Source organism: Mustelus asterias, chromosome 6 (assembly GCF_964213995.1).
Source record: "Mustelus asterias chromosome 6, sMusAst1.hap1.1, whole genome shotgun sequence".
Taxonomy (NCBI): domain Eukaryota; kingdom Metazoa; phylum Chordata; class Chondrichthyes; order Carcharhiniformes; family Triakidae; genus Mustelus; species Mustelus asterias.
In genome coordinates this window covers 90596036-90609205 of record NC_135806.1, presented here as the reverse complement: position 1 = coordinate 90609205, position 13170 = coordinate 90596036, and the positions used below count along the sequence as shown (strand labels likewise).

At 43.0% G+C, this 13170-nt stretch overlaps 1 protein-coding gene across 1 annotated transcript in view; it reads right to left on the bottom strand.

The window, feature by feature from the left end:
* Nucleotides 1–13170, bottom strand: part of LOC144494993 (solute carrier organic anion transporter family member 3A1-like) — a 329502-nt gene that overhangs the window by 31725 nt on the left and 284607 nt on the right. Inside the window, exons 6-7 of the mRNA XM_078214721.1 lie at nt 7889–8087; nt 2867–3005 (exon numbers count right to left, since the gene is read on the bottom strand). Of these exons, the coding sequence (XP_078070847.1) occupies nt 2867–3005; nt 7889–8087 (338 nt within the window). The remainder of the gene's footprint in view (nt 1–2866; nt 3006–7888; nt 8088–13170) is intronic.

Below are 13170 nucleotides of genomic sequence, written 5' to 3'. Positions count from 1 at the left end.
GATGGCAAATAACCTCAAAAATTCTGTCTTCCCATCAAAGGAAATGTTTGTCCTTATAATTCAGGGTGTCTCTCAGACTCTTTACTCTTGTTAGCCTGGTCTGTTTTGCGTAAGGGAGGAGCAGGGGTTCCACAAAGTATTATTTCACATAAACCAGGATCAAACAACTGCCCCGCCTCCCAACTAATCCATACTGATCTCACTGTGCAGGGTTTCTGTGGGCTTGAGGCCGCAGCCTGACTCCCTCACCAGTACTAACTCCCCTCCGTTGGTGGCTACGTCATTCCCAATGGTCTCTGCCAGAAGCCAGTGTCGAGGCATGTAAATGAAGCCTGTGTAATGGACATTATGCCAACTTTTGCCCCTGGATCTCAGATTCATGCCCCAGAGTTAAAATTAGTCCGTATTGTGAAGAACTTTCTGAGCAAAGCCAGGACAATTTTTGTCTGTTTTCTTTTTTGCTTCGACAACCACACAAGATTATGTACTATCTACATAGATCTTACAAATGGAAACTGGCCATTTGGCCCGACAAGTCTAAGTGATAATCTGTGCATCTCACCCTGTCAAGATATCTTTCTGTCCCTCCCTCCCTTGTGTACTTATCTAGTTTCTCCTTGCATGCTATTCTTCTCAACCCTTGCTTGTAGCCGTGAGTTGCAAATACTCTCCACCCTCTGAGCAAAGACGTTTCCCCTGAATTCCTAAATGAATTTATTAATGACTATCTTCTATTTCTGGCTCTTAGTTTTCACACGTGGAATTGTAAACCTGCTATTAAGTATCCTGCTGCATTTGCTTCAATAATGTATTGTACCCATTAGCTGCTGTCCACAATTTAGGATTCACTGATTGAGGCTGGCCGTGCTAACCCATGCACTAGGAAAATATAGAGGTAGGTTTCAGTTCAGGAAACGGCTTATAGGAATTGTGAACTGGACATGAACATGGAGATGGTATTGGGAGAGAAGCATCAAATCTATAGACATAAAGTCAGTACTGCACGAACCCCATTGTTAATGGGTATGGAAAGATTTTTTTCACCTCTAGGTCGAGGGACATGACTGCTCCCAAGGCTCTGACAATTTACAGCGTGGTGCTGAAAGCAACAGTAATATAACAGAGAAAAAGCAATTCAGATGTGAGGAGTAATATTACTGCAGTAATAACAACTGTAAGCTATCAAAGTGTAAAAGAGAATTTTAATTAAAAATTGGAACATTTTAATTCACTCACCTTGCTCCTTCCCCAAATTGTCTTCCTATGCTTGAACTGGAGCATTTTTATTTTTATAATTTACTTTTCTTTTCGGAAAGTGAATCTAATAATTTATTTGAGAGTGTGGTGAACCATCGTTGGTTCCCACTGGATAGTACTGAGCCAGGGTCTGGCCAGTACTACAAGGATGTACATATGTTACTGTTGGGTTGTGCTACTTGTTGCTGTTGGGGTTAGGGTGGGGTTGTTACACCTTTGTACTGTAGTGTTGTGGTACATCCCAGTCGGGCTCCGCCTCCTGGGAGAGGTATAAAAGTCCCTGCTCTGGCTGGGACCCCTCAGTCTGGGATCGTGTATATAATTATTGGCTGCTTCATTACAGTAAATAAAAGCCTTTATTTCCCGAGCATCTAGCCTCGTGTTTGATAACGCGCATCAGACCTTTTTCTGACCTCAAATCTTGCCTTTATTTTTCTCTAAATCGCTTCCACTAATTTTGGAGGTAGGAGAATTTTTCTTTCAATCTGGGCCCGGATGAGAGTGTAAGAGTTCGGTCGCAAACATGCATACTACAGAACTCCATCCAAAGGTTGTCGGGTCAGACACAAGTCTTCTTGGATCAGGTCTTTAACAGTGCAGACATGTGCCTATGGCACTCCCTATTCCCCAATCACGGATCCTGGAAATGTGGGATGTAGATAACTGGTTCCAGGACTGCCTGTTTAATCATACCCTTTTGCCCAACAACAATGGATTGAGGTCTTGGCACCCATCCCACCAATCTCCATGGTTCAGGTCATGGCCCCACTTCCACTTGTTCAGGAAACGAATAGCTGATAAGACTAGGCATACCTTTGCAGATGCTATGTCATGGAAATAAAAATCAGGCGTGAAGTTACACAGCATGCCGATTCATTATTACCCATTTCACATTATCACTTATGTTAAGTTGTCTTTGAGGTGGGTCCTGGAATAGCATCCACCAAGGTTGTCATGGTTTCACCCAGCCTTAAAGTTAAAAGTTTACTTATTAGTCACAAATAAGGCTTACATTAACACTGTCATGAAGTTACTGTGAAATCCCCTAGTTGCCACAGTCCAGTACCTGTTCGGATCAATGCACCTAATCAGCATGTCTTAAGGTGCAACTTAAAAGTTTTAAGTTTATTTATTATTGCCACAAGTAATCTTACATTAACACTGCAATGAAGTTAATGTGAAAATCCCCCAGTCTCCACACTCCAACGCCTCTTCGGGTAAACTCAAGGAGAATTTAGCATGGCAAATGCACCTAACCAGCACATCTTCTGGGCTGTGGGAGAAAACAGGAGTACCCGGAGGAAACCCACGCAAACATGGGGAGAACGTGCAGACTCTGCACAGACAGTGATCCAAGCCGGGAATCGAACCCAGGTCCCTGGCGTTGTGAGGCAGCAGTGCTAATCACTGTGCCACCATGCCACCCTCATTCTGAAGTCCTGAAATCATTCTGTATCTTGCTGTGCAGGCCAAAACATCCATTATGCAGCTCAACTGACATGCCTTGCTTTTTATTACACCATTCCCGGCTGGCACTATCAGTGGAAATTCTATTCAGTTTTTGAAAAAAAATGTAAGCACATAAAAGATGAAAGAAGAGAATGTTCACCTTGTCATTGCATCCAGCAAAACATGGGGACAAGTAGGTGATGCCGTCAGACCCACAGACTGGGTTGAAGGTCTCTTTTGTACAACCACAATGTTCGTTACATGGTACAGTTAGATTCCTTTGGAACCCATTGAAGGAACTGAAAAAAAAATGAAGAAATCACAAGTCAGAAAATGTTCAGAAACTAAAAATTGTGTGATCCCTCACAAGGCTGCCAGTCTATTGAGGCATTACTATATGGCCAAGCCCAGATGCTGCAAATATACAATTTCGACATGTTCCAGGCGTTGTGGGATTGTGATTACTATAGTAGAATAGATGATGAAGTTGATGTTGTCCTCTTACAGATTAATACAGTGTCAGCACCACTACATGAATCTTTTGTTTAGCTTCTTTCCAATTGTGGCAGCTGTATGTTGAGGTCAATATTTTTCTGCATTATACAATCCACACTCAAGAGCAGCTCTCACATTCAGAGGCAGTGCACTTGATTTATGCAGACTCCACTAACTCCAATTCATTTGTTCAAGTGACAGATTATCTGTAAGTGGCCTTGTAAAACAGAGAGAAACGCTTTTGTTTAACACTGATTCAAGTTCTAGCAGGGAACCTGTTTACTCACATGAGTAATGACTGAGTGGGATGAGCAGACAGCTAGGCCCGAGATCCAAACTCTGGAACAGGAGGTAAAGTGGTTAATTTTCTTAAATATATCTCTCACGAATGGATAGAAAACAGCAGGGGACTGAACCAAATGTTCTGTTTATCATTGAGCTGGTAATTTTGTGGCAGATGGAACATTTGCATTTGGAATTGTATTGTTCTGGGTTCAGTTTATTGTTTACTCTGGTTGACTAATGAGCTCCAACATGACTTGGTCAGGTAGCTAAATGATGTGTTTTACTTTCCATCCATCTTACCTCCACAAAAGTGCTCTCCCTCCTAGTTAAACCACACACCAATAATTGTGAGTGAGTCCACAATACTATTGCTCCCTATTCAGGCTGATAGTAAATGGAAGGGGGAGAAGAAAGCAGATATTCTCAATCAGCCCAGGCATTCAATGAGTTAAGGGGTAATTCAGTAGCAAAAACTGGTGTATTGTGTCCCTTAATGATGCATTAATTCACCTGGCCTCACACTACCTCGAAAGAAAAAGCATTGATACAGGTGTACATCTCTGTGCATGCCAGCCATCCATATTTTACTCAGTTTCTGTTTTGGGTTCAGTGTTCATTTGGTTTGATTTAATTTATTATTGCCACATGTATTAGTATGCAGTGGAAAGTATTGTTTCTTGCGCGCTATATAGACAAAGTATACCATACATAGAGAAGGAAAGGAGGTGGTGTAGAATGTAGTATTACATTCATAGCTAGGGTGTAGAGAAAAATCAACTTAATACAAGGTAGGTCCATTCAAAAGTCTGATGGCAGCAGGGAAGAAGCTGTTCTTGAGTCGGTTGGCACGTGACCTGAGACTTTTATATATTTTTCCCAACGGAAGAAGGTGGAAGAGAGAATGTCTGGAGTGCATGAGGTCCTTGATTATGTTGGCTGCTTTTCCGAGGCAGCAGGAAGTGTAAGGGTCAATGGATGGGAGGCTGGTTTGTGTGATGGACTGGGCTTCATTCACGGCCCTTTGTAGTTTCTTGCAGTCTTGGACAGAGCAGGAGCCATACCAAACTGTGATACAACCGGAAAGAATGCTTTCTATGGTGCATCTGTAAATGTTGGTGAGAGTCGTGGCGGACATGCCAACTTTCCTTGCCCTCATGAGAAGGTAGAGGCATTGGTGGGCTTTCTTAACTATAGTGTCAGCATGGAGGGACCAGGACAGGTTGTTGGTGATCTGGATACTTAGAAACCTGAAGTTCTTGACCATTTCCATTGCATCACTGTTGATGTAGACAGGGTCATGTCCTCCACTATTCTTTTTGAAGTCGATGACTATCTCCTTCATTTTGTTAACATTGAGGGAGAGATTATTGTTGTCGCACTAGTTCACCAGATTCTCTATCTCTTTCCTGTACTCTGTCTAGTCATTGCTTGAGATCCGACCCACTACGGTGGTGTCATCAGCAAATTTGAAAATCAAGTTGGAGGGGACCAATCATAGTTGTATAAGGAGTATAGTAAGGAGTTGAGGACAAAGCCTTGTGGGGCACTGGTGTTTAGGGTGATCGTGGGTGAGGTGTTGTTGGCTATCTTTAATGATTATGGTCTGTGGGTTAGGATTTGCCTACAGTTAGGCAAGCGTTAGACTTGCCTGTATTTATGCACAAAAGATATCTGCTGCTAATTAGTAAAAGCTCATTTCTAGTTTGGACTCTAAAACAGACTATCGGCCCCTGGTTAATATATTCCATGTATCTAGATTCTTCTACAGGAGGTCTCCTACAGAAGACAACAAATATGGTGATGCAATCTTTCAGAATCTACTGGTGTGGGGAAAGCTGCTCCTTTAACTTGGATTGCTTTGCATCAGTTTCCAGGAAATGGATGTAATTTGATCCATTGCCACCCCTTCCATTTGCACATGTGGAGAGTGCACTGGCAACGTTATAAAAGTACCATGAATAATTATTATATGTAGCAAATTAAACAACACCCAAAACTTTACCTACCCTTTTAATCAAAGCTAAATAGCTGTAAGTGTCTGACTGGACACACTGTCACAGTAAACAATTCTTGGGGCAGGAATGAACATGGCTCCAAATGAACCGTCTGGCACAAGTGCCTCCCGGTGTCAATGTGAAATAAAGGCTTCTATTAATATCTCAAGAACACAAGAAATAGGAGGAGAAATAGATGGCAAATTAGCTCTTGAACTTAATCGAACATGAGGCAGATAGCAACCATTAGCTACTGTTCTATACATTTCTTGTTTCTGTTTTGCAAGGTTCTCTAACACAATTTTTCCCTACATTCCCATATCCTAAGCAGAGCACAGATAAATTCTGTTACTTAATTTCATAAAACTACCTTCAGATTGATTTTCCAATTGTAGCAGAGGCCTAAATATTGCATTAGAGAGACTTATGGGTTGTTCCAGCAGTAAATCAAAATGCCAAGGCATAAAATGTAGCAACCCCTCGAGCAACAGAGAAATAGAGTAGGTTGTTTTGCAAGATATTTCTCAAAGTTTATTATTTTGCTCCTTCACACACTCTCAGAAATCAAAGCTGGAGCAGTCTCTCAATAAGTAGCTCTGTTCAGAACTGAGCCAAATAGACTAGGAGGAGCCTGTGATTTGATCCTTATTTTGTGCTGAGTTAATATGAGTGCACTTCCAAATGGCACAAAATAATGGTGGATGCCTATCAGTCCATCCTCCCCTCTCCTCTCCATTCCATATTCCCACATTCCCTTCCCATGTCCTCCTCTTCCGATCATTTCCACTCCCTAAACATGCCTGCAAACTTGGCAATGGAGAAAGATTGATGAGGTCTTGCTACATGAGCTATGTCAGGGCACTTGATGCCTGAAACTTGCTTAAATTCTTCTGTGGAGATCCAAGGATGAATCTAGATTGTTCCTCAGGACCCTCTGCACCAGCGTGCCATTACTACCTTTCACCCAATTTAGGTCTGGCTTTTGGGGTAACAAATTTAGAGCTGGTCTGTGATAGGGAAGGAAGTTGGCTGAGGTCCAGTATTTGTAAACTGGACCTGGACCGAAAGCATCTTTTGAAATGAGATGGAGGGTTGAATATGGAAGAGTGGTTGTTGGGGTAACATTCAGGTGAGGAATAATTGGTTTGTGATGAAATTCAAAATATGAGTTTGTCTTCCTCTTTTTAGATTAAAATCAATTAATTGTGAAGCATAAATGTTTTTTAAAAACTCAGAATGCATTATTTTTAATATAAAAATGTTAATTTTTCTAGGGAGTATATTCCCGACCTTTGTAGAAATGTACCAACCATGCTTTGCCTTTTACTGTGGATTTTCCCTTCAGGCATTTTTGAATTTATTTTTTTCCTCCAATACAAATGGAGGAATGGTTCTGCTTAAGTTGCAAAGCCCATGGAACTGTTTGCTTTCACATGTCAGAGCTTCTCTAAGTAGTCAGTCTTTTGGGGTGTGTCAGCTTTTAAAGTTGGTGATCCATATTTTGCTTTTTTATTACGTAAAGTAAATGGCTGGGATTTTCCTCAAATTGTTACCATTTTGCAACAGAATTTCTGCTGGTCTTCCGGCCAAATTACTACAGTGGAGCAGGAGATATTGCAAGGAAATTCCTGGCACTTCTGTCTCTATAAATACCCTAGTCACCTGAGAAAAAAAGCATTTATACAGGCTTGACTTGTCCATAAGCCCCCACAATTCCAAACCTCCCCCCACCCCACTTATCTGAACATGGTCATACATGAACTGCAATGAGACTTCAAAGGTTTGTGAAGGGGTCCAGAAAAAATGAAGAGGGTTTCTACCTCTGCCCTGATATCTGCTGCCACGTCCTGTCTGAGGCCAGTGGCACTGGTGGCAGAAGGAATGGAAATTGCGCAGATTTTCCAGGCCTAATCGCACCACTCTTACTTACCTGCAACGGAATGAAGGATCAGATGGCCTTCATCCCTGCCTGACCAGAGGAGGGATGGAAGGGCAAGGAGTTGAGGCCAGTGCTGATAGGTGGCGGTAGGCAGTATCCCCTGTCCAATTTCCCTTACTTGTCCTTTGCTGTGCTATTCCGATACCAGCTACCTGGGGAAATCCAATCCATAATCCTTAAACTTAATTCTGTGATAAAGTGGCAATGGTGATCTGGTGAATGGGAAGTCTCTCAGTAATGATTCAGCAGTCCAACAAATGGAAAGTTTCCACTTTGAGATTTATCACATAAGTGGAATTGGAACAGTAAATTGATGGTAGGAACAAATATGTGTGGGATGTTTTATGTAGTATAAACTCTTCTCCCTTCAGATGATCTCAGTTAGAGTCTGGAGCAATTTTAAGATGAACCCATGTCAAACAATTTCACAAAAAAATCAGAACCCAGAGTGTTATCATGCGCTACTTACCCGTTCATATAGGTGACGGTTGCTCCTGCAACTGGCCCTGTTTCGCAACCCAGAAACAGCAGCATCACATACGTAGCTGTTGACAGCATGTTTACAGTCATTGTCATTTTAATGGCTCCCAGTGGAGTTAGACTCATTTTCTTCAGCACAAAGCCACCCAGGAAAATTCCGAGGCACACACAAGGAACGGCAGTCACTCCTAAGAAGAGAAATACAGCAAAGATAATGAATCACTCTTGTAAAGCACATTAACCACACAATGAAAAATGTAACCCTGCTGAAATGCATTTTTGTACTGGCATTTGGATTGGGCCCCCCGGAGAGCTGCGGATGCCAAAATATCTGATGCAAGCCCTGGTATGTATCCAATTGGAATTACCATTTCTGACTCTGGCAAAATTACTGTTTCTAACAGGTTCAAACTTTTTTTTCATTCATTCATAGGACCTGGGCATCACTATCTTGCCAGCATTTAATGCCCATCCCTGAGAAGGTGGTGGTGAGCCATCTTCTTGAATCGCTGCAGTCCATGTGCTGTGGGTTGACCCACAATGTCATTAGGGAGGGAATTCCAGGACTTTGACCCAACGACTGTGAAGGAATGGTGATATATTTCTAAGTCAGGATGGTGAGTGGCTCGGAGGGGAATTTTCAGGTGATGGGTGTTCCCATGTATCTGCTGCCCCTGTCCTTCTCGATGTAAGTGGTTGTGGATTTGGAAGGTGCTGTCTAAGGATCTTTGGTGAATTGCTGCTGTGCATCTTGTAGATAGTGCACACTGCTGCTACTGAGCGTCGGTGGTGGGGGGAGTGGATGTTTGTAAACGTGGTGCCAATCAAGCGGACTGCTTCATCCTGGATGGTGTAAAGAGTCTTGAGTGTTGTTGGAACTGCACCCATCCAGGCAAGTGGGGAATATTCCATCACATTCCTGACTTGTGCCTTGTAGATGGTGGATAGACTTTGGGGAGTCAGGTGAGTTCCTCGTCAGAGTAGTTCCTAGCCTCTGACCTGCTCTTGTAGCCACTGTGTTTATGTGGTAGCCCAGTTGAATTTCTGGTCAATGGAAACCCTACGGATGTTGACAGTGGAGGATTCAGTAATAGCAACACCATTGGGCCAGTGGGCTGACGAATGGCAGATGGGAGTTTAATTTAGACAAATGCGAGGTGATGCATTTTGGTAGATCGAACCAGGGCAGGACTTAAACAGTTAATGGTAGGGCGTTGGGGAGAGTTACAGAACAAAGAGATCTGGGGGTACATGTTCATAGCTCCTTGAAAGTGGAGTCACAGGTGGACAGAGTGGTGAAGAAGGCATTCAGCATGCTTGGTTTCATTGGTCAGAACATTGAATACAGGAGTTGGGACGTCTTGTTGAAGTTGTACAAGACATTGGCAAGGCCACACTTGGAATACTGTGTGCAATTCTGGTCACCCTATTATAGAAAGGATATTATTAAACTAGAAAGAGTGCAGAAAAGATTTACTAGGATGCTACCGGGACTTGATGGATTGAGTTATAAGGAGAGGCTGAATAGACTGGGACCTTTTTCTCTGGAGCGTAGGAGGCTGAGGGGTGACCTTATAGAGGTCTATAAAATAATGAGGGGCATAGACAAGGTAGATAGTCAATATCTTTTCCCAAAGGTAGGGGAGTCTAAAACTAGAGGGCATAGGTTTAAGTTGAGAGATACAAAAGTATCCAGAGGGGCAATTTTTTCACACAGAGGGTGGTGAGTGTCTGGAACAAGCTGCCAGAGGTAGGAATAGAGGCAGGTACAATTTTATGTTTTAAAAAGCATTTAGATAGTTACATGGGTATGAAGGGTATAGAGGGATATGGGCCAAATGTAGACAATTGGGATTAGCTTAGGGGTTTTAAAAAAAAAAGGGCAACATGGACAAGTTGGGCCAAAGGGCCTGTTTCTATGCTGTAAACTTCTATGACTCTATGATTCTATGAATGTCAAGGGGCGATAGTTAGAGTGTCTCTTGTTGGTGATGGTCATTGCCTGGCATTTGTGTGGCACAAATGTTACTTGCCACTTGTCAGCCCAAGCCTGGATATTGTCCAGATCTTGTTGCATATGGACATGGACTGCTTCAGTATCTGAGGAGTCGCGAATGGTGCTGAACATTGTGCAATCATCGGCGAACATTCCTACTTTTTGCAACATATATGAATGAGAGCAGGGGCTGTGGAGAATATGAGCTAACTGACCACAGTCCCATGGCGCAGGGAACCATTCAAGTGAAGAGACAGTATAGTTAGGGGATAGATACTGTTCTCTCCAAGTGCCAAGTGTGTGAGTCCCGAAGGCTGTGATATCTGCCTGGCACCAGGGTTAAGAACATCTCAAGACTAGTGAGGACCTTGGAATAGTAGGGGAAGTATCTAGTTGTCAAGGTCTACATGAGTACCAATGAAATAGGTAGAACTAAGAAAGAGGTTCTGCTTATGGGACTTTGAGGAGCTAGGGACTAATGCTGAAATCTTGCTGGCGTTTAGGTTGGTGAGATTTTTTAGTCCTGCCAATGGTGCACCCCTCCCTCAGTTTCGTGGCAACGAGGGTGCATTTAACGAGAAACCCTGTTGACAACAGCAGGATCATGAGATCCCACAGCTAGCAAGCAGTGCACCACCTCCCACTCCACAAAACACACTGGAGAAGCAGAGGATCGAATGGCGGAACGGACTCGATGGGCCAAACGGCCTAATTCTGCTCCTATACCTTATGAACTTATAATAGGACACAAAAGGTGATGGTAGAAGGCTGTTTGAGTGACTGGAAGTCGGTGCCCAGTGATGCACCACAAGGTTCAGTACTGGGTCCCTTATTGCTTGTTATGTACATAAATGATATAGGTGATAATGAAGGAGGAATGATAAGCAAGTTTGCAGATAACACCAAGATTGGTAGGGTGGTTAATAATGAAGAAGGAGGCCATAGGTTACAGGAAGATTTGGATGGGTTGGTTAGATGGGCAGAGCAGTGGCAGATGGTATTTAACCCTGCTAAGTGTGAATGATGCAATTTGGAAGTAACAGGACAATGGAAAATTTGATGAATGGCAGGACACTGGGAAGCTTAGAGGAGTAGATGGATCTTGGGGTACTTATTCACATATCCCTGAAGGTGGCAGAGTGAATAGGGTAGTTATGAAGGCACATGAGATATTTGCTTTTATCAGTCATGACATACACTAGAAGAGCAAGGAGAAAATGCTGAAGCTGTACAGAACGTTGGTTAGGCCACAGCTGGAGGACTGTGTGCAGTTCTTTCTGCTCACCCTCACTATAGGAAGGATGTGATTGCACTAGAGGGGATACAGAGGAGATTCACCAGAATGCTGCCTGGGATGGAGCATTTAGGCGAGAAGGAGAGACTGGATAGGCTTGGATTGTTTTCTCTGGAGCAGAGAAGGCTGAGGGGGGACATGATTGAGGTATATAAGATTATGAGGAGTATGGATAGGATGAATAGGAAGCAGCTGATCTCCCTATTTGAGGGATCAATCACGAGGGGGCATAGTTTTAGGCTAAGGGGCAGGAGATTCAGAGGGATTTTGAGAAAACATTTTTCACTCAGAGGATGGTGGGAATCTGAAATGCACTGCCTGGGAAGGTAGTGGAGGCCTGAAATCTAACAACCTTTTAAAAGCATTTGGATGAGCATTTGCAACAATATAACATTCAACGATATGGGATAAGTGCTGAAAAATGGGATTAGTGCGACTTTAGTGGGTAGTTATTGTCGGTGCAGAACGGAGAGCCGAAGGGCCTTTTCTGCACTGTATGACTCTATGACTAAAGCAATTAAAGTTACTGCTACTGGCATCTGTAGGCTCCCCCCACCCACCCCCACCTTCCGCAGGACCCTTTAGGCAGGAGGATGAGGAACACAACAGCTCGTAATATTCAGCCCACTGTTATTGTTTCAGAAACTGCATCTAGTAAAAGAGAACATGACTAGAGTACACCGCCCTTTAGAAAAATGCTCTTCTGCAAATCCGAGAGATCTTTGGCTATTTGGAACAGTTCAACCCATGTCCTGCTGCAGGGAATCAATGAACTATTTTCAGCTGCAGCCTTGGGTTAAAATAACGTGATACTCATCATTCAGGAGTTGGAGACTGGCACTAATCATTTCATCTGAAACCGTTATAAATTATAGCTGCTCATTCCAGACTTGTCGGCACAAATTAAACTGCTGCATCTGACTTTTATAGCCAAAGGGTAGTTAATGTGAGATGGATTCTAATTCGTTTTGGATGACATTGCAAAAATGTCTCCTAATTAGAAAAGATGCTAATCTAAGATTTGCTTTGGTGAAGCTTAATCAGAGTCAAAATGAGATACAGAAAGTAAAAGTGTAACATCACATTCTTGGATGGCAAGACTCCAAGCTCCAAAACTGACAGCTCCTAAAAACCTTTTGAACACATTGGGGTCAAATTTACAGGGAAGGTCATTTGGAAACAGATTGGAAATTTCTCTCCCCTAACCGCGTCACAAATACTGGGGATAGAAATATTTTGCACACTATTTGTACTCATTGCAGCCTTGGTGCAAACATGGACAAAGGAGCTGAATTGAAGAGATGAAGTAAGAATTTTGCCCTGGACATCAAGTCAGAATTTGAGCAAGTGTGGCATCAAGAAGCCGGGGTGGGGCGGGGGGGGGGTGGTTGTGCTTGTTGGAGATCAATCAGCTCAGGCCCGGGACAACATTGCAGGAGTTCTTTAGGATAGTGTCCCATTTGCAGTCATCTTCAACTGCTTCATCAATGATTTTCCCTCCACCAGTAATGGGGATGTTCACTGATAATTGCACAGTATTCAGTACCATTCACAACTCCTCATTTACCAAAGCAGTCTGTGTTCATATGTAGCAAGACCTGAACAATGTTCAGGCTTGGCCTGATAAGTGGCAAGTAATATTCGTGCCACACAAGTGCCAGGCAATGACTATTTCTAACAAGAAATAGTCTAACCATATCCCCTTGATATTCAAGGGCATTACCATCACTGAATTCCCCCATCATTAACATCCTAGAGATTACCATTAACCAAGCCATATAAATGCTGTGGCTACAAGAGCAGGTTAGAAGTCTGGGAATTCTGCAGCAAGTAACTGACTTCCAGATCCCCAAAGTTTGTCTATCCTCCATCAACAAGGTATAAGTCAGGAGTGTGATGGAAGTCTCCACTTGCTTGGATGAGTGTAGCACTCAAGAAGCTCAACATCATCCAGGACAAAGCAGCTCATTTGATCAACAGC